This window comes from Tachypleus tridentatus, chromosome 4 (genome assembly GCF_004210375.1).
Source record: "Tachypleus tridentatus isolate NWPU-2018 chromosome 4, ASM421037v1, whole genome shotgun sequence".
NCBI lineage: Eukaryota > Metazoa > Arthropoda > Merostomata > Xiphosura > Limulidae > Tachypleus > Tachypleus tridentatus.
The window spans coordinates 31,658,828-31,681,561 of record NC_134828.1 but is presented as its reverse complement, the minus strand read 5'-3'; the positions used below and the strand labels follow the sequence as shown (position 1 = coordinate 31,681,561).

General features: G+C 34.5%; 1 protein-coding gene across 8 annotated transcripts; it reads left to right on the top strand.

The window, feature by feature from the left end:
- The first annotated feature begins 1,023 nt into the window (after positions 1–1,023).
- Positions 1,024–22,178, top strand: LOC143248802 (intracellular coagulation inhibitor 1-like). Of its 8 annotated transcripts, none has more exons than XM_076497569.1 (3): positions 1,027–1,169; positions 7,381–7,718; positions 20,487–22,178. In XM_076497569.1, the coding sequence occupies exon 3, from the start codon at positions 20,488–20,490 to the stop codon at positions 21,694–21,696; it is 1,209 nt and encodes a 402-aa protein (XP_076353684.1). In that variant the 5' UTR covers positions 1,027–1,169; positions 7,381–7,718; position 20,487; the 3' UTR covers positions 21,697–22,178. The 8 variants fall into 8 exon arrangements, with proteins under 8 accessions (XP_076353680.1, XP_076353684.1, XP_076353686.1 ...); XM_076497572.1 differs by lacking the exon at positions 1,027–1,169 and adding an exon at positions 6,494–6,743 and having other exon boundaries at positions 20,673–22,178; XM_076497568.1 differs by lacking the exon at positions 1,027–1,169 and adding an exon at positions 6,494–6,743.
- Positions 22,179–22,734: the final 556 nt, after the last annotated feature.

Sequence of the window (22,734 nt, the reverse complement as noted above, 5' to 3'; positions counted from 1 at the left end):
CACGGTTGAACGTATCTCTCAGTTTCTGTATGTGTCTTTCTTATAGCAAAGCCACATCAGGCTATCTGCTGAACCCACCTTTTTAATTTGTTGTACAACAAAAGATATGTTAGAGTTAGCTCTTGAAACTTGTCGCACGTGTTATTTTTCTAAAGGTTTCAGTAAATAATGTGTAGTAAGAATTTCGACCTTGGCGCTTTACGGTGGATCAGCTAAAGTTTTGATACGAGAGGTGAAAAAACTACACGTAGCTCATTGCATAGCTTTGTGTTTAAGAACAAACAATCCACTGTTTATTTTACGTTTATAGTGAATACATCTAAACAGTTTAACTTGTTGATTCTATTAAGGGCAAGTTGTCTTACCACATACTTAATGTGGAATATTGGTATCTATACACATTCATTATTACCCAACATGCCTCCGCGTAACTAGATAGATCAAAGCGTGAGAATCATTACCATACAAAGCTATTACAATAAGCCCATTTTACTCTAATGGTTTCTTCTTTTACGTTCTTTTTAAATTATATATATATTATTTCTCACGAAACGTTTAAACTCACAAAAATTTCAAAGGAATCTACTAGTCGATTCCTTTTTATCAACGACAACAAAAAATACACACAGATGAGTGGGGGAAAACCCTTAATGTGAACATTTTATTGTCTTCAATAGCAATGATGGTATAACTAAAAACGAAACTTGTGTCTAGTAATTGCATTAAAAAAAAGAGAGAAAAGATATTTACTACAGCAGCTTGTGTCCAGTGGGACTTTCCCCTTTCCTGTAAAGTGGCCTCAATTGTCTACAGGGAAATCTTGCCGATCCTATCTTTAATCATTTGCAATTAAATAAAATTAATAGGCTGGCTGATAGCAGAAATTAAGCTTGAGATAATCCCAAGTCAATTAGGCAATATATTCTTGGAAACATTAATCAGTGAAGTTTTTGTATATTATGTAGACCTGCGTTTTTCTGTATTTATAATTACTTCTATTATATATATATATGTATACAAACGCGTGTTTCTTCCTCTTACTCAAAGAATCCATCCGATCATCATTGGTCTGCAGAAACGTTAGAGCGACATCTGTTTTTCAATCAAACAATTAGAAGTACTAGCTGCATTTGAACTTTTCCATCATTCACCGCGAGACTCAAAATGCTGTAAGTATTCATTATCATTGTATCTTAATTCATCTGGCTGCTCATTTAATCAAGACGACATAGTTAGTATTAAGAGCATGAGACACTTTCTTTACGCTTAACAATTCTGGTTTTGTACAAAGCTAAAGAATAAATTTAGTCTTTGAACACTTACTTGTTCTAACTTTTCTCAAAACACTTAATAACTGATTTACGCTAGATAATTATTTTACATTTTCAACTCCAATTTCCTTTATTAATTTAGGTTTACGATTATCTTTACCACTTTGAATAAACAAATTTGTAATAAATTAAGCGTTAACGTTTCATATAAATAAATACTAAGAAAGAAACTTAAATTACGATATAGAATTTTTTGCGCTCAACAATATAAAACAAAATAATACCTGAAATATTTTAGGCTGAATATTATACTTAAAACTTCTGATGAATATTTTAAAGAATTCACTAATATATGGCAGGATATGGGGAGAAAAGACCAGAGGAAAGATATCTTTTCTCCTTCATCTATGTACAAAGAGCAAGCAAGAGCAGCACCGATCACCTTTGGGAGGAATAAATTCAAGAGACCAAATAAAATATGAAATTACCATTGAGTGACACTAAATTTTCAAAGAAAGCAAATACAAAAATCGACAACATACATATATGTGTGTATGTTGTATAACGCCACTAGTTTGCCCCTGGTTAATCAGTAAAATTTGTTCATGTATAAGTTGTTCTTCTCGGAAAATCGAAGCCCTTACACCATTGTCCCTCAATATAGTTATTAATTTGTGTTTTAATTCGTTTTAGGTTTCATTTTGTAGACCCTAACTTTTAAAATCAAATCAAAAGTATATAATATTATTTCAGCTATTTATTTTTTAAACACTGGAATTAATAAATAACATAAACCAAAATGTTACAATTCAGCTTTCAGTCAAGATTAAAACAAACAGATTAACTTAAAATCATGAAGTAACTATCTGTTCCATTAATTTAACTTAAAATGATGAGTAACTATCATCTCCTTTAAGTTAATTTAAAATAATAAAAGAGTTAATTTAAAATCATGAAACAACTAACCGTTCCATTAAGTTAATTTAAAATCATGTGTAACTCTCTGTTCCGTTAACTTAATGTAAAGTAATAAAATAGTTAATTTAAAATCATTAGTAACTATCTGTTCCATTACCTTAATGTAAAATAATAAAATAGTTAATTTAAAATCATTAGTAACTATACGTTCCATTTAGTTAATTTAAAATCATTAGTAACTATTCGTTCCATTAAGTCAATGTAAAATAATAAAATAGTTAATTTAAAATCATTAGTAACTATACGTTCCATTTAGTTAATTTAAAATAATGAGTAGCTATCTGTTCCGTTAACTTAATGTAAAATAATAAAATAGTTAATTTAAAATCATTAGTAACTATCCGTTCAATTAAATAATGTAATTATTTAATAATAATTAAATAATGTAAAATAATAAAATAGTTAATTTAAAATCATTAGTAACTATACGTTCCATTAAGTTAATGTAAAATAATAAAATAGTTAATTTAAAATCATTAATAACTATCCGTTCCATTAAGTCAATGTAAAATAATAAAATAGTTAATTTAAAATCATTAGTTACTATACGTTCCATTAAGTTAATTTAAAATAATGAGTAACTATCTGTTCCGTTAACTTAATGTAAAATAATAAAATAGTTAATTTAAAATCATTAGTAACTATCCGTTCCATTAACTTAATATAAAATAATAAAATAGTTAATTTAAAATCATTAGTAATTATACATTCCGTTAACTTAGGGGTTCGATTTCCTTAGGTGGACACAACAAATAGCCGGATGTGGCTTTGCTATAAGAAAACACACACACACACATAATTTTAAATAATGTGGTAACTATCTTTTCATTGAGTTAATTTAAAAAGATGAAGTAACTGTCCTTTCCAATAACTTATTTTAAAATCATGTAGTAACTCTCCTTTCCATTCAGTTAACTTAAAGTGAAGTAATTATATTTTCTGTTCAGTTATTCTAAAATCATGAAATAACTATATCTTTCACTTTATTGCGTTTTCCCTGTTGTTATTAAATCTCATAATAGTATATTTCAATTTACTTTATCTTTGTTAGGGAAAGAAACGTACGTCATTTCTGTTTGTGTGTTTCTTCAGCTGAGAGTTAATTACACTCAAATAAACTTCAACATTTTAAATTCTTACATTTGCTACTTATTACTATTGTTTTAAGAGTAAGATTAACTTTAATTCTTTATTTTAATAACAAATAATTTATGGGACGATGTTTTATTAATGATAATATTTTGGAATGTAAGTTTAAAATGAAAAGTACGCGTTAAATAACACCTTACGTATATCTCAAGTAAAATATTTTGAAGCAAAGAACAAGTTTCAAACACAAACACACACTACTCACATCTGTCTCACTATAAATATACGCATGCAAATTTATAAATATTATGACGGTATAATGTTATTTACAATGTTACATATTATTATTAAACATTCATATTTTATATTTAATTTCAAGTTAGACACACGATAGGAAAGAGTTGTTGCTAACGTACCAACGTAACTATCTCGTCGAAAGACCTTGAAGCAAGATGGATGAGCAAAACATACAAATTCACCTGCTTCATATCTGTAACAGTCTTTGAAAGTTTATCAAACTTTATCCACGTGTCGACTTTGGGGCCTTGATTAATAGCATTTCTACAACATTTTGTTTATGGGATGCCTTTGATGATGAGGCTTTTCGCAGGACACTTGAGCTTTGTAGCAGTTTCTAATAAAGTGCTGTAAACGATATTTATACTTTACAGCTGGATACTTACAAGTGGCTTGATTATCAACTTTCTTCAATATTTTAAATTAATTTTTTCATTACAAATTACTGTCTAGCTTAGGAAATATATTTCATAATGGACAGATGATTTTAATAATAAAAAAGGCTATTTTTAAAGAAAATCTTCTTATAATAACGAAAAAATAATAATAATTTTAGAATTGCCGTCCATCGATGGGTCAGCGATAAGTTTACGGACTTATAACGCTAAAATCTGGGGTTCTATTCCGTTGTTGCGCTGATAATTTATAATGTAGCTCTGCCTTAAAACAAACAAAACAAAACCGGATTATTTATCTATTAAAATAAATATTCAAATAATTAAAAGACTCATTTAAGAGTTTCGACTTAGTATTTATAGATAAAAATTGTCAATTGAATTGAGCAATGTGATAGAAAAGATGGTCACAAAAGATAAATTTTGTGACTACACTAATAACTAACCCATGAAAATTATTAATACTTCCATTGTATTTTAGTTTTGTGTGTATTATTTTCAGTCTTAAAAGATACCGTAAATTAAAAACAGAAAAAGCTGTGTATCTGGAAACTCAGTTAACCATATGCACGTTGATCTTCCAGTCCTAAGTACGGAGTGGTCTAAATTTATTTTAACCTGTTTTAAAATTCAATAATTAAATAATTATGGAAATGTAACCAAGTGTGTATCTTTCCTATAGCAAAGCCACATCGGGCTATCCTTTGTGTCCACCGAGGGGAATCTAATCCCTGATGTTAGTGTTGTAAATCCGTAGACGTACCGCTGTCCCTACAGGAGACATGCAACCAAGTAGTTTTTAACATTTTGTAGCCAAACTCAAACAGTTTTGATTGATATGTCGGTAGATTTCTACTTATAGACCATCAATGGCTCTCAGCACGTCTAACCGATATTCCTGTTCAGTCTACGTCTCCTACAACATGACCACAGGTACAGTAATCCTGGTCTTTAGCTCTAGCTCCGTGTTTTTTGTTATAGGTTTGCGATACACGATATCTTTAATATACCCACATCTTTCTTTTCTGTACTGACATTTGTAATTACACTACACTACAATCACTACAACCCGAACGACGCATTGAGCCTTTTCTTGCACGATTGCCATTTTACAGAATAGCACTATTTACTGAAGTGAAAAAAATAAAAAAGCGTCATTTAAAACTGTTTCGGTTTGAGTATGAGATTTTGAAAACTACATGGTTGTATTGTCTTAGTTATTTAATTATTAAATTTTAGGATATAGAAGATAATGTTGGACCACTCTTTATCATTGCACATTGTCCGTGTCCTTCAGAATTGTATATTGTTTTTCACATGTCAAAGTTAAAAATAAAGGTTAATCAAACATCATAAAATGTCACCCGATAGTAAAGCGGTAAGTTTACGGATTTATAACGCTAAAATACGGGGTTAGATTCCCCCTCGATTGACTCAGCAGATAGCCCGATGTGGCTTTGCTATAAAGAAAAAACGCATATCACAAAATTTAACTAACCCATGTGTATTTTACGATTATTATTATTAAAAATTAAAGGAAAATGTGAATAGGTTTTTGTATGTATCGTGACAAGTTTTAACACGGGTTTAAGTTATCGTTAAAAGTCGTTTCTAATATCAAATTTAAAAGTTCCTTCGCTCTCATTAAATGTAATATCATTTACTGTTAAATGATTAAGTTAGAAAATTCTAGTTTCTTTTCTCAACCTCGGTGAGTTAGCAGCAAGTTTTCAAACTTATGGTGCTCCCCAGTGATAGAATGGCATTGTCTGAAGATTTATACCACTAGAAACCGAGTTTCGATACCTGTGTGGAGGGAACAGAGCAGAGATAGCACTTTGTGTAGCTTCGTGTTTAATAACAAACAAACAAAAACAAGCACACGGCACTTAATATCCGAGGACTCAATTCTTCGCAACGAACAATACGCATGTTATCCATCCGTTAGGTAGCTTTACACTAAATATACAACGACTTATCCTGTATTTTGCTCAGGTTTTGAAATATGTTTAGTTTATTAACACACGTTGTTTGTTAAGTTGTTGAATCAAAAGTGAAGGGTGACAGGGATTTCATCTCCAATACAAGAGAAGCTATCACCCACTTTAGCTGTAAAGTTTCATGGTTACTATTTTGTTAACTCCAATTCACTTTTTGTTATAAAATAATGGCTCGTTCTAAGAAAATAAATGCTCTAAAAATAATTTGGTAACTTGAGATGAAAATTTGTAAATTGAAAAAAACAGAAGGCTGTGAAATCTGTTATTAAGTTTCTTAGCTCAATTTCTCTTTTGTTTATTCGTTGATTTCCGTCATAGTCTGGCATCGACCGCATTTAGTATGGTAGACTTTCTAAAAAGCACGTCCCGATTCCTTTAGTTTCTGCCTGATGTTCGATGCCCTTTGTACTTTGCTCCCACCGTCTACAAGCTCTTTGTTTTCTACGCATCCGCTTTGTTGTTTTCATTTTTCCTAGTGCAAAGCTACACAGCATGTTATTTGCACTGAGTCCACTGAGTGGAATCGAGTCGCGGATTTTTGCGTTTTATCTGTGTGTTTTTCTCATATAAAAACCACATCAGGCTATCTGCTGTGTCCACTGAGGGGAATCTAACCTCCGAATTTAGCTTTGTAAATCCGAAGACTCATCGCTGTCCCACCAAAGATTGTTTGTGTTGAAAGTCCGTCAATTTACTACTAACCCACCGAGAAGGTAACCCTAAGCTTGTAGTAAAATTTTAATCATAATACTACTATAATCTTTTTCATTAAATTATGAACAACATTATCTCTTATAACGACGTGATCATTCGACGATATACTATATGCTCTTCAGGTTACCTTTAGTCTTTAAAAATAATTAAACATTTTGTATTCTAAAGACTGCTGGTATGGGTATTAAAACTTTAATTAAAATAAAGTACAGAACAACGTTGCGTCCTTTTTAGGTCATCTTCAGGTTAACGTTGTGGGTTTCTCATCACCATGAATTAAACACTCTAGATGGTAAGAAGTTTTAGAATTTTCTAGAGCATTTTTTGAAAATAAAATATAATCGAACACAATTCATATTTAAATAATATTAATAAGAAGATAAATTATGCTTATTACTTCTTAGTTTAGACAAGGAATATAAAATATTGCAAAGTTGAATGCATAAAGTCTATTATAGACATATGGATCGTTATGTTCCTAAAGAGGAGCTAAAGGTGTCACCTGTTTTAATCACTTCCACCACTGTACTATACTCAATCAGTAGACACTAAAATGACGTTTAACAGTTTGTTTGTTTGTATTAATTTCGCGCAAAGCTATACGAAGTATCTCTCCGCTATTCGTCCCTAATTTAGCAGTTTAAGACAAGATGGAAGGCAACTAGTCATCACCACCCACCGCCAACTCTTGGGTTACTCTTTTTCCAACGAATAATAGGAGTGACCTTCACATTATAACGCTTTTACGGCTAAAGGAGCGAGTACGTTTGGTGTGACGCGGAGTCGAACCTGCGACCCTCAGATTACGCGGAGTGCCTGAACCACATGACTATGCCGGGCCAGGTACGTCAGGGATGCTTACGTTGTAATTTATACTGTCGTGACATCAGTAAAAACCGTGAATCACGAGAAGAACTATGTACTCTGTAGGCCACAACACATCACGACACAAGAACTTCGAACGCATGAGATAGGTATGTTTGTTACTGTTAATTTCGTTTTTATTTACTTTCAAAACAAAACACTTTTAGAGACCCCGCGCAAGTATATCTTTTTAGGTGTTTTACATTATGTGTTAGGGGTGAGCCAATGCCTTGTACTGTCTAGTTCCAACTGAAAACAATGTATATGTATATTGATATAAAATAAGAATAATCCCTATGTTTGGAGACGGTGCATAAGACTGCAGCAACAAATGGTTTTATCCAGACAAACTTAAAAGAAAAAAAGGTGCTTGTTATGCAGTACAAACAGTTCGTAGTGATAACGAAAGATGATTTTTATTTAAATTTCTTGAGTATTCGGAATCGTGAACTACACTTTTCAAATTTGCGTTTGCTTATCGTTTATGAAATGAAATACTTATGAAGATTTACCTTATTAAGCATAAAGCTACATAAACAGTTTACCTGTGCTGTGCTCATCACGGGTTTTGAAACCCGAGGCTTTGGAGTTATAAGCCCTCAGTTTTACTGTTGTGTCACCGGGAGTCTTAAGTACTTTTAAAGCCGACTAATGACTGAGTGTAAATCTCATTCTATAACTACACCTTTCCTTCCATTATTTGAAATCGGACAGAAGTTTGTTTGTTTTGAATTTCGCGCAAAGCCACTCGATGGCTATCTGTGCTAGCCGTCCCTAATTTAGCAGTGTAAAACTAGAGGGAAGGCAGCTAGTCATCACCACCCACCGTCAACTCTTGGACTAGTCTTTTACCAACGAATAGTGGGATTCACCGTAACGTTATAACGCCCTCACGACTGAAAGGGCGAGCTTGTTTGGTGCGATCGGGATTCGAACCCTCAACCCTCAGATTACGAGTTGAATGCCTTAACCCACCTGGCCATGCCGGGCCTTGGACAGAAGTGTCGTTTAGTTTAACGTTGACACAACGAATATAAGAAAAGTCGGTTTAGGTTTATGGAACATGTCTCGTTAATGATGGATTTGTGTGCTGTTGATTTTGTTTATCAGTTTTTGATTTCCACTCATTCTTACGTCTCTGTTCGTATGAAGTTTTTTCTACGTGATTAATTAATGCTCTTTATCGTCTTTAAAACTAGAAAAAACTTCTATACAGAGACAACCAGTATACCCTCTCAGTTTCTCCCTGTGAAAATCATTAACTATATTTTTATCCCTTTCACTTTATTATTCCACTAGAACATAAAATTAAGAAATGGTCATTGCATTTATTTCCTACAAGGTTTCTCCTGCGTTTCACTCCCCTACCCCACAGCCCCTTACTGGCTAACCTTATAATCTTTTGAGATGAAAAGAAGTGGTCACTTTAGTCCTGGGGTAGCACTCATAATTTTAAGGGTCACCAATTAAGCTCAATTCTACAAATAAACAGATTAGTCCTGCCCTTGGCATCCTATTAAATCTGTATTGAGCCAGGTAGCGCGTAAGTCTCCGTGTCACGGACACGCGCCCTCCTTCAGGCGAAAGTTGCAAGCTGGCGCCAAGAGTGTTTTTTTCACATTCCAGGCAGGTGAACGCACTGGTGGAATTTACCCGAAGAAATAAGTGTCATATCCAGCACTGAAGCTTTTTGTGAGAAAGAATATGGTAATTAAGGTATTAAAGGAAGACACTTTTTTTTTCTTTTCTTAGTGATTTATTATTATGTGTTTGTGTTGTAACAAATGCATTGCCCTATAAATGTGTTATTTGTCACTGAGGAAAAACACAAGTTTGGAAACTATAGCAACAAGTAACATTATTATATATATAATTTACAGCAAAAAAAAAAGAACCAGAAAGGAACGCACGCATGCAAATGTACGTGACTTCTGGTCATATGAGCCGTTTTTCTTACCGCTTATCAGAGCTTAGCCTAATATTGAATTGTCGCGTCCCGATCAGCTAGAGTTGATCATTTGGCGCCAGTGATTCGCTAATTTAGAATCCATTGGCTCCGCCTTAGAGCTTCTTCCCACGTGCCCACATGTTAGGGCCAATCCCCCCATCCCATAACCCTCAGTCCATCGTGGACTCAATCAAGCATGTCAGATATTTCTCGCAAATGACGTCACCAATAAACATGGAAATACGCTTGCACCCTGCCATGTATCACAAAGGTTACAAGCACGTGCTAGAAGACACTTGGACAGACGGTAGTCCTGAAACTTAATAAGAGTTTGCAAAGTGTTCAATAATTTGTTTGGACAGACTGAGTTCTACGATGTAAGTTGATTTTTTACGAATTTTACATTAATCTTAAGAGAGTGAGAGCTTTCCATTTTTTGAAAGATACTTAAAACGAAATTCCTATACTACACAAAGAAAACAAATGTCGTTTGGAGCAAAACAGTTTCTCTTGACGACTACCATAGAAACCTTTACCATGCCACCAACAGTAGCCTAAGAAGGCAACCTACGTTTCAAGATACTTCAAATACAGGTTTCCAGGGTCATCTGTTGCGTTCTGGTGGAAGTAAACCAGTTCGTATAAGTGTTTTAGTTTTTAGTTTTAAGTTCAAACAACTTATAACCAGCATGCCATGCATGCTCGAGGAAAAAGTAAATTATGTAGTGTGGAAGTAAACAACGTGTTTAATTGTTGTTGTCGGAGAAAGTTTGTAAGACAAACATCAAGCATATTAGGAGTATGATATATATATATATATACAACAGAAATAAAATGGCGTCCTCCTTTTTCCCTATTATTTGGTAATTACATTCGTGTTTAGACACTTAATTAAAACGTATCACTTTCGTTACGGATGAAGACATAAATTTACCTTTTTATGTTGTGATTACCATTTCAATGACTTAGAAATTAGTTTTCTCAAAATACTTTCATAAGTTGTCACTCTATTTTGTCGCTAAGTGATTAGCAAAGTGCCGAGTGAATGTCTTAACACCAGTTTTTATAATGACCCTAGGCTATTTGCTATGATTTTAACTTGAGATATAAACGTGTTGAACGTGCAGGTTTTGACCTATGTCTGAGAAACGAAAAATTTACATCAACGTGTGAAAATAAAAAACAATATTAACGCTGTTATTTTCATAGTGTAAAGCTACACAATGGACTATCTGCGCTCTGTCCACCGTGGAGAATCCCCTCCTCAAGTGGGTCAGCGGCAAGTCACTGGGCTTTAACACTAAAAAAATGGGTTTCAATACCAGCGGTGAGCACAGGACAGACAGACCGTTGGTCATATTTGTGCTTAACAATAAGTAAACAAACAAACTATCGCGAAGAAAGAGTTAAACCTTGGATTTTTTTGCATTGCAAGTCCATAAATTTACTGCTGACCCACCGAGGGGACCGTTTGTAAAGATGGATTTTCATTTTACACCTGTTATGGATTGGTTCATTCTATAATCTAATATTAATTAAAACACCCTTTTAACCAAAAGAACGTCAGAATAAGACTCTCGCAAATTCCTTATACAAATGAAATAACTTAGAGCAAAAAATTACGCAATTAGAAATAATAGAAACACATTTAATTTTCTCAACAAAAATATTTCAAAATGGCAGTTGAGAGTCACTTTAGATTCTTGTATTAATCCAAAAACATTTAAAAGTCTCTACGACTTTTTTTTTTTTTCATTTGCTTGCCAGGTTTCTCAGCTAACTGGTTTAAAATACCAATGGTTTCTTATCGAAAAATAGAAACTAGCCGTAGCTGGTAAGAACTAACTATAAGCTTTTGCTCCTACGAAGTTGAGGTTACGAATAAACTAATAGAAACTTTACTTTTTTTTTGGGGGGGGGGGCTCAAAGTATCTTCAATCATTTATATGTATATTTGTGTGTATGTGTGTGTTTTGATTTACTAATTTCGTGACTATATTTAACACTAATTTGTTTCGATGTTTTGGATAAAGAAACACAACGATTAACCTGCGTATAGCCGTCACTAATTTTGAATTTATTGACCAGAGGGAAGACAGCTGATCAGTAGTCTCCATCACTGACAAATCTTTAGCTGCTTTTATCTGACAATGTAGTGCGATTTAGTCATCACACTTATACCACGGCCTTAAAGTGCGAAGCACATTTTTTATGGCAAAGATACGCGAGCCGTGAATCATTAAAGGCATAATCCTGACGGTTAACAACTAGGCCTCGTTTAGCCACATATTGCGAATTTGACCTTCCTTTAGTAGGGGAGTCATATGGCGACTAAAATAAGTGTTCTAGTTCTTATGCTATATACTTAGCTTGCTACTTGATTACCCCTTTAATTTCCTCGTTGGCTCAGGGCTTATAACGCTAAGATTCGAAATTCGATCCATTCAGCGAACACAATGTGGATTTCACTTTCTATAGCTTTGTGCTAACGTGAAACAAACAGCCCTACTGCCTTCATTTAAATTGTTTCTTATAAATAGTCCAATAGTTGTATCACTGTTTAAAAAGAAGGAATTACAATTTAAATAATTTCTTTAATATATTGAAAAGTTTTTGTTTGAGACCTGTTTAGGATTCCTTGTTTCAAAACAGACATTTGTTTGTTTTTGTTTCCTAAAAGCCCCCAAAACACTCGTGATCTTCCATAGAATACTTGATTTGAAAATTCCCAGTCTTACTTTAGGTTATTGTTTTCAACTTTACATCTTAATTTCAATGTTTAAGCGACTCGATTAAATCAGACATGTGATCTTCCAAAGGTTTTTATTCCCCCCCCCAACTTCTATTTCAGGGACTTCCTAATCGAAGTGAATTGTCCTATTAATATGTGTAACTGCAGTGAGGGTTAATCACGTGATTACTCTTCGAGCTTTTCCTCTGGTTTTTTTTTTTTTTTTTTACAACAGCAACTAAACAACAGCGTTACGCATACGGATTTACAACGCTAAAATCAAGGGTTCGATTCCCCTCGGTGGGCTCAGCAGATAGCCTGATGTGACTTTGCTATAAAAAACACACATACATCCTCTACTATCCTCAGTTACTTCTGGAGCTATCCCAAGAAGGCTCTGATGCCAGATTCAGAGACTCCGATAACTTTAACTTTTTGTCCCCCAACATGTCTAGGTGACATTTGGGGTGTGTTTTATCCTCGTTAGTCAAAGTTTAGTAGGATGCTATAGTTACGTATCCAGATAAAAAGAAAAAAACACACGTAAGAACACTCGCCAATGCTATCTTAGAATTGATGAAAAGTTTTTATGTCGCTTGCTTATGTTTGAACACGGTTTCAAAAACGTGCCTCCAAAATCATGAGGGCAGGAAGGGGGCAACAACATAGAATTGGATGCTAGAATATGATTTAGTGAGACTGAAAATCTGCTACCAGACTACCATCATGTATGGTTGACCTATTGGGCGCGTTTAAGTCCTCTTTGGTTAAAAAATTACGCCAATTAGATATGTTTTGAATTTCACGCAAAGCTACATGAGAGCTGTTTATGCCAGCCATCTCTATATTTAGCAGTGAGAGACTATAGGGAAGACAGTCATCACTATCCACCACCAACTCTTGGACTTCTCATTTTATATCGAATGGTGCAATTGGCCGTAAAATTATAAAGCTCGCACAGTTGAAAGGGCGAGCATCTTTGGTTGGACGAAAATTCAAAATCGCGACTTTCAGGTCGCAAGTCAAGCACCCTAACCACGTGGCCATGCCGACCCATTTAGATAATGACACCTCCCCGAGACACACAGAGTTCATCTGCCAAACTTGATTCTTCCCACTGCCTGTAGGAGTAGTTCGGGAAGAAACAAACCTGTATGACATTTCAACCAACTAAACGGTGACTTCTTTGCTGTCCCTTTCTGGACATGGTTTATTAACCAGCTCGAAATAGAACAGACAAAATCTTAAGTGAAATGTTTTCTTATATATCGATCATATTTTATACATTTAAAAATTAAAATCCTCTGAGATTGTATAATAAAATTAGTTTGTTTATTCATAATTTTCGCGATAAATAGTCGCCCTTAATTTTGAACTGATGGCAGGCAATCAACAGTACCCTCTGCCAGATTCTGAACTATTTTTGTCTGACTGAGGAATAGCCTGAAAGTGCGGAGTGTACCTTTGCAACAACGAGCCGCCAACCATTTATTCATAATTCGAGCTCGCTAAACACTAGATCATGAGTTCAAGATAAAAGTGACAGTCAAATTCTACTATTCAGTTAGACAAGAAAGGGCAGTGAATGCTATTCACTAACCGCATCACATCTAGTCTATCAGTTTATGTCCCCCGCTGGTACAGCGGTAAGTCTTTGGAATTACAAAGCTAAAATCAGGAGTTCGATTCCCCTAGGTGGACTCAGGAGATAGCCTAATGTAGCTTTGCTGTAAGAAAAAACACACACTCACCACCAACAATAGCGCTACGTAGTGATGAAATATTGAAATATATCACTAGATATGTATAACTTATTGGTATGGTTGAGAGAGATTACATACCAGTTTAGATTCGCTGAACCAACAGCATACACATGCATGTTTCAGTTTTTATTACTTTAAATTTGGCGTAAAGAATAAATTGTCAGACTTATCAGCTTTTAACGTGAGTTACCGAAATTTTATCAAAAAAAATATCCAAAGTAAAGAATAATTATATAATGCCAGTTAAAATACCAATAGATCAAATTTTTTAACCCCCCAATTTTTATAGGATATTCTAGGCCATATGAACTTGTCATATTCTAATACCTATCATTACGTTTATTGTATTCGTTGCATAAAATTTCCCTTGGTTCTTAAGAGTCCAAAGGAACCTGTAATTAATCAAGCTTCATAAGAAAGAATCCACTTTAGCTCTGTGCGAACCTTACAAGTGACAGTTAATCCTGTCATTTGGTTAAGGAAGCCATACAAAGCTTTGGGGTCAGGGATTATTGGTGACGTGACTTTCCTTCCTCTGAGCAACAGTTTCAAAATAAGTATTGATTTATTTATGGAATTAAGCACAAAGCTACACACAGGGCTATCTGTGCTCTGCCCATCACGTGTGTCGAAACCTAGTTTCTAGCGGTGTGGGTCCACAGACATACCACAATGCTACTGGGAAGGAAGGGGGGGGGCGTCAAAATAAGAACGGTTCTTCCGGAACTCTCCGGAGATCTTTGACCTTGTCTTATAGCCCACGTGTTTCCTAAAGTGTTCATTCAAATTTAAAATTCCAATTCTTTGCCCTTACCATTTTTACCTTTACCAATTAATTCATATGTTTTCAATCAAATACGATGTATTTCAGTCGATATTATTAAAAGACAATCAACGATTCACTGATATATATATATATATAATTTTTGTAAGAAATATTAAATGCAATGTAATGACTGGTTTCAAACCAAATCCCAAATTAATGTTTCTAGTTGATGCTTTTAGCACTACGATGACATGTGGTGACCGTATTTCACCTAAATAATAACGAAAATTCGCACACTACAGTATATATTTTTTTAAGAAACATGCATAATTTAAAGAGACAACAATAAAATAGCGTTTAATGTTTAAAATATATCGGAAACTTTCGACATTTCCTGAAAAATAAAAATATATGTTATGAAAATATATTTGATGTTGCTCCCCGGCTTGTAACGATAAAAATCGGTTTTGATTTTGTTTATTTTTGCATCCCGGTCGCACCAAACATGCTCGCCCTTTTAGCCGAGGGAGCGTTATAATGTAACGGTCAATTCTCCTATTCGCTGGTAAAAAAGTAGCCCAAGAGTTGGCGGTGGGTGGTGATGACTAGCTGCCTTCCCTCTAGTCTTACACTACTAAATTAGGGACGGCTAGCGCAAATAGCCTTTTAGTAGCTTTGCGCGAGATTCAAAATAAACAAACAATTGTTTGGAATTAAACAAAAGCAATCCAATGGGCTATATGTGGTCTCCTCACCACGGGTATCAATAGTTGGTGTGTGTGGGTCCGCAGACATTCCGCTGTACCATTAGGAAGCGTCGGTTTTGATACGTGCAACGAGAGAAGAACGGGTTTGTGTACATTTGCGCTTATTGACAAAAAAACTATGATATCTTTTGAAACTTCAAATTCTCTTTATAAAACAATAAAATTTTCAAAAAACAGCATTATTAAACTGGTAAAAACATTGGTTACACACAAGTATCCTATAGGCGTTATCTAGTGATTAGTTTTTAAGAACCGTTTTGAAGAATAAAAGAATATTGTGATTGATATATCGAGTTTATTATAATGTTATTTCGGTTATGTTGCATTTGTTTTCAGTTCTTTTACAGTAATAACAACCTTCATAAAAGGAGTAAGTGTAGTTTCACAATTTAAATATAATGTTTAATAATATAATCCACAGATGCCTATTTGTTTATTTGTTGTTAAGTGCAATAGACTCTCTCTGCTTCAACCATCACCGGTGCCGTAATTCGATTTGAAAATGATAAACCTAATTAATAATGAATAAAGACTAACATCTCTTCATGAATTAGTTTTATTGGTATTGTAAACGATCCTGAGTAAAAAATCTTTAGTTGGTATTATTTAAAAATCAAAGAACAAGTTTTACAACTATTCAATTGTAAGAGAATATTCTGGATTAATCGTTTTCAAACGTTTATGTCAGCAGCCCACTAATTGTTTTTATTATCTCTGCAAACCACAATAGGATCAGTACAAATTATGCTAAAGGCTACTCTTAACCAGAGTGATTGATTTGTAGTCCTTAACTGGGTGTCATTAGGCAATTGTACTCGTTTCAATAAATTTAGATGTATTTTTCTTTTTTGATGACGAGAAACCCACTTGAAATAAAAGTGTATCTCAGAACGGCTGGTGTGGGTATTAACACTTTTATTGGTAAGCAGAGAACAACGTTTCAACCTTCCTAGGTTAATACCCACACCAGCCGTTCTGAGATGCCTGTTTCTTTCATTTATTTGGCTAACACTAGATGATGTCATTTTGGCAAAGTAAAACGAACCTGTCTAACTGTACCTACCTTACATTGAACAAATGGATTTGTATGAAAAACACAAACACTACTAGTAAAAGAATGAAAATGAAATACTAAGAAGTGAAAAATAGAAGAAGGGTAAGATATTACTTTTTAAAGACGACATATTTTAAAAGAAATATTTGTTTGTTTGAAATTAAGCATAAAGATACGGAATGCTCTGTGTACCACGAGTATTGAAACCCAGTTTCCAGTGTTCTAAGCCCGCAGATATACTGCTGTGCTACTCAGAAGGAAGCGAAACACCTATAAACCCAGTTAACTGATAAACCTGTTAAATGTATTATACCATTAAACTCCTAGTTCTTTTATTAATTATTATTGTTTGTTTGTTTTTGAATTTCGCACAAAGCTACACGAGAGCTATCTGCGCTAGCCATCCCTACTTTAGCAGTGTAATACTAAAGGGAAGGCAGCTAGTCATCACTACCCACTGCCAACTCTTGGGCTACTATTTTACCAACGAATAGTGGGATTGAACGACACATTATAACACCCCCACGACTGAAAGAACGAGCATGTTTAGTGCGACGGGGATTCGAACCCGCGATTCTCGGATTATGAGTTGAGTGCCTTATCCACCTGGCCATGCCGGGCCAGAAAGAAGATAGCTAGTGGACATCATCCATCAGACAAGATAAGATTTACAGTTTAGCATAATAAATATTAGTCTATGCCTAGTTTTCGAATAATTCACATGCTAACAATTCTAGTAAAGTATTTATGTTCAAATTACTGTTATACATTAACATTTAGAGCGCTTTTATTATCATTATTATTATTATAAAACCTTTAAAGTCTGCCGTTAAAAAATCGATAAAGAATACTATAAATTTAATATTTTTGCTTAGAAGGAAATCTGTTTAGGAGGTGGTACACCAAAGAATTGTAATGGAAATAAAATTGCTTGTCGTACATATTGTATAATAATTGTCTATTTCGGTGACTAGTTGGATGATCTGTATCTTTGTAATACGTATATTGTTGCATGGACACATTTAGCTGAGAAGCAGACTTAAGCCTAATCCACCCATAATTTAGCTTCCGCAAAATATAGTTTACTTTTACAACCCCAAAACAAAATTATGAATAATATGTATTGTTCTTCATTCAGTATATATATATAAAGCAATAGTGCTTATTCATGTCGAATTCACCAAGTCTATGAAACTAGAACCTCCACCTCCAATGGCACCGCAGAATGCCTGCGAAATTACAACGTGAGAATCGCGGTTACGTCACCCGTAGTTGGCAGAGGACGGATAGCCCATTGAGTAGCATTTTGCTTAGTTACAAACAGCAACCTTCTTAACACAAAAGTATTTTGATGTACAAACAATAATATAATTTATAATAATGGTTATTACAGATAATGATGTATATACCAAAGTTGTGCAAACTTACAAACAATATTGAGTGTTCTATCTGGTCTGGAACTGAATACTTTATCGACGGTTCACGATGAGGGAATTAATTCTGAGTTAACATAGGTAGTTAATATTAAAAGTTAATTTGAAATATAAAAAGTTAATTTGAAAAGGCAATTCATGTTACTGTAACAGTGTCAAATTCTTGAGAGGAAATAACCGTTTAATTTATAACCGAAAAACTGCCCTCAGTGGCAAAGCAGTATGTTTTCGGACTTACAATGCGAGAACCCGGGTTTCGATATCCGTGATAGGCAGAGCACAGATAGTCCATCGTGTAGTTTTGTGTTTAATTACAAACAAACAAGTTCTAAAACTGAATACAGAATCATCTATCGACGAAGAATAAATATAACTTTAATTATTATTTGACGGGGAAGCGGCGATTGTAGCGGATTGCGAACTTAGCGTAACTGAAGAAAAGAGTCTTACATCTACTAAATTGAAATAGTGATATACCTGTTCAATAGTAATATTGGAGAAGGAACCCAAATCTCATTTTGTAGCTTTAACTTTTGATCACAAACATCAAAAGTTCTTGTTTTTGTTTTGTTTTTTAATTTCGCGCAAAGCTACACGAGGCCTATCTGTGCTAGCCGTCCCTAATTTAGCAGTGTAAGACTAGAGGGAAGGCAGCAAGTCACCACCACCCACCACCAACTCTTGGGCTACCAACGAATAGTAGGATTGACTGTCACATTATAACGCCCTCACGGCTGAAAGTGCGAGCATGTTTGGTGCGACAGGGATTCTAACCCTCGACCCTCAGATTACGAGTCGAGCGCCTTAACCACCTGGCCATGCCGGGCCCTCAAACGTTGTTAATAAACACATAGCTCAACTAGTTTTTTACAGTAACTTCTTCCTAAAGGAATATAATTGCTCTTCTTTGAGGATATGAACGAGAACAGAATAGTTTAAAATAGTTTATGGTGTATCCACGTTACTACAGGAAAATGTCCTTTATAGTTATTATTGTCATAGTCGTTAACGTTCTTGACATAACTATTACACAACCCTATCGACTCGTTATTCCTTATTCTAAACCTTCATCATACAATACCGCTTTCACGTTGTTTTTTAATCTAAGCTCTGAGTATCTCTCAATTGCACCCATACTTTCTACCTTATTCCAAGCTCTTTTATAAGTATCACTCAATTACACCCATACTTTCTTCCTTTTTCTAAGCTCTGTTATGAGCATCACTCAATCCTACCCACGCGTGTTTTTTCCCCTTAACCTAAGTTCTATTACGAGCAAAAGAAGAATACTAATTAATGTTGAGACTTAAATTCATGCTTCTTTCAAATTGTTATAAGTGCCGTGTTTTAATTCAGCAGTTTTTGAATTATTGTAAGAAACCGGGATATTTGGTAACTACACGTATTATTTAGGTCATTTATGTTTTTGTGTTAAAAATTGTAATTCTGATGCTTTATAAGTAACACAGCACTTTAAATTTATAAACATTAAACCAATAATTAATTATGCCAGATGTCGCGGCTTGCGGATCAAAAGGTCCAAAGTTCAAGAGTTGGGTATGGAGATATAATTAATTTTTTACCAGATGTTATATTTGAATCACACAAAGGTAATTACTTCGTCTATGTTTGTTTGTTTTGTTTTGTTTTATTTCGCGGAAAGCTACACGAGGGCTATCTGCTAGCCATCCCTAATTTAGCAGTGTAAGACTAAAGGGAAAGCAGCTAGTCATCACCACCCACCGCCAACTCTTGGGCTACTCTTTTACCAACGAATAGTGGGATTGACCGTCACATTATTACAACGCCCCCACGGCTGAAAGGGAAAGCATGTTTTGTGTGACCGGGATTACTAGTCGAACGCCTTAACACACTTAGCCATGCCGGGCCCACTTCGTCTATGAGCTATGACACGTATTAAACTAGTACTTTACAATTTGTTGTACAACTGTGTACTCGATGTTTAATATAACTTTACTCACCTTCTTTCTTCCCCAGAAGTTCCCCGCTTGTACAGCGGTAAGGCTACGGATTTACGGTTTAATTCCCTTCCATCGACTCAGCAGATAGCTCTAGGTGGCTTTGCTATAAGAAAACACACAAACACACACACCTTTTCCAGATGTCTTAGCGGCATGTCTGAGGAAATATAACTCCAGAAACTGGGTTTCGATACCTGTGGTGGAGTTAGCACAAACAACCAATATAGCTGTAAGCTTTGTGCTTTACAAGAAATAAGTTAATTTCACTTAGGAGCTATCGTTAAAAGATTAGTTTCGAAATTAAATACTGTTATTACTAATAATAAATATAGAGATGTTATTTAATAATATCTGACAACAGATATTATTTATATTTAAATACATTCTAGCTGCTGGTTATTAAAAATAAAAATTATTTCATTTTTGTGTCTTAGAATGAAGATGAAATTTACTACTGTGCGACCTCTACTGGCAATCATCGTCAGTGCTTTAGTAATGCGCCTATCAGTAGAAGGCTCTGCTGCTGTATTTGATCTGGCAGCTAAGTCAAGTAACTCCCTTGCTTTGAAATTATACCAGTATTTTGCAACGTCTGATAACGTATTCTTCTCGCCATTTAGTATTGCAACGATAATGGGTATGACTTGCTTGGGAACTGAAAACAGCACAGCTGCCCAGATAAGAAATTTGTTTGACTTGGCAGAAGGTGGTCTAATGGATGAAGGATTCCACGAAAGTTTTCGCCAACTTATCACGTCAGTTTTGGATCACAAACAACACTACGAACTGAAAACAACAAATGCTTTTGTGATACAGAAAGATTTTGAAATTAAGCCTAAGTACAAGAGTGACCTGACTCAATTTTACAACGCTTCAATTCAGGATGTAGATTTTCAAGGAGATCCTGAAACGACGATTCAGTGGTTAAACAGTTGGATCAAATGGAAGACTCAGGACGAAATACAAAAGATATTTTGGAACCAATTCAACCCACTAACTCGTCTGCTGCTTATAAGTATTGTGTCTTTTAAAGGCTCGTGGCAAAAGGAATTTGACAAAAGCAAAACTCGATTACAAAGCTTTTACAATAATGGAACGGACGAGGCACAAGTGCCTATGATGCACAAAAAAAGCAAGTTTCCGTACGGGTTTGATCCTGATTTGGACGCCTTTATCCTTGCGTTGCCTTATACAGGCTTGGACCTCAGCATGATCTTCGTCCTTCCTCGTGAAATGCAAGGCTTAAGTAAGTTAAGGGCAGTCTTGAGTCTCGGAAAGTTTGAAGATGTCGTTTCGCAACTACACGAAACCGAAGTAGAAATCTCCATTCCCAAGTTTAAAATGGACAAGGAATACGAATTGAAAGAATCTTTCCGAAAACTAGGCCTCACTGATGTTTTCATTCCAGGAGTTGCCGACTTCTCGAGACTTACCACTGCTACAGATCTTCACCTGTCCAGCATACGACATAAGGCTTTGTTGGAAGTAGATGAATACGGAAGTAAAGTCGTTGTTAGTACAGCTTCGCTCGTTGAGACGTTGTCTTTAAAACCATCTTTCAACGTCGATCACCCATTTCTCTTCTTCATTCGGGAAAACCGGAGTGGTTTGATATTATTTTTAGGACAGGTGAATAACCTGTAAAATCACTTTTTTTTTTAAACCATGAAAAGTTTGAACACTTTCTAAATTTCGTTGGTTTTGTTAACAGACTATTATTTCAAGTTTCCAAATGTACTTTCATTGGAATGTATTTAACAAAACTTACTATAAGAATTTTTTTTTTTTCATAATTAGATGTTTCACATTAGGATTTGATATATATGCATATATATTTGTATATTTTCTTTATGGAGGCTAGCTCATAATGTACGTGTCTGTAGTTAAACTGAAATGTTTGAAAATATGAAAGTGTCTTTGTTAAGGTAGTATTTGTTTAAAATATACTACACTTATTGTTAATTTTAAGTTAATAACGCTGAAGCGGTGTATTTTTTTAAGGCCTAATGGCTGGTATGCGTGTTATTCGAGTAGGGCGATATTTTTATTTCATACCAAATCTTGTATTTGAATCATATGTACCTGGTCTATAAACCATGACACATATTAAACTATTTTTGCACTTTGTTGTAGAGATCGTTTCTTTTAATTTGTTACTATTAACTTGACCGGAAACATAGACACGACTGTAACTAGTTAGAGAACTTTAAAAGCTTCTAATCAAGACAAACTAGATAAACAGATAACAACTATCGTTATGAGTGACGTAAGCAGCACCAGTCTAACAAGAAATAAATGCCATGAATATCATAAAGCAAAAAAAAAAAAAAAAAGGTACGTTAGAGTCATCATCGTTCAGATGCTGGGTAACTTTACAAACAAGTGACAAAATTTATGTATCTAGAACTAAGTTATTTTAAGTAGAAACCGGTTTTCTTTCAAGCATTGGATATGTTGTCTTCCACAAAATAGTAACAGATTCTAAACCGAAGTAAACGGAATGTTTCATAGAGGATAACTTAAAAAACATCCAAGTAAACAAAAGAGTTAGTTCTTCTGGAGTTGTTTCGATGTCTCATTTTTCTTTCCTGGAAGATCGACCACTAATACAAACTAAAAACCACTGTCTTTCAGAACTTAATATAACTTCAAGTAAATAAAGCAAGCGCAAGTTAGCACTGA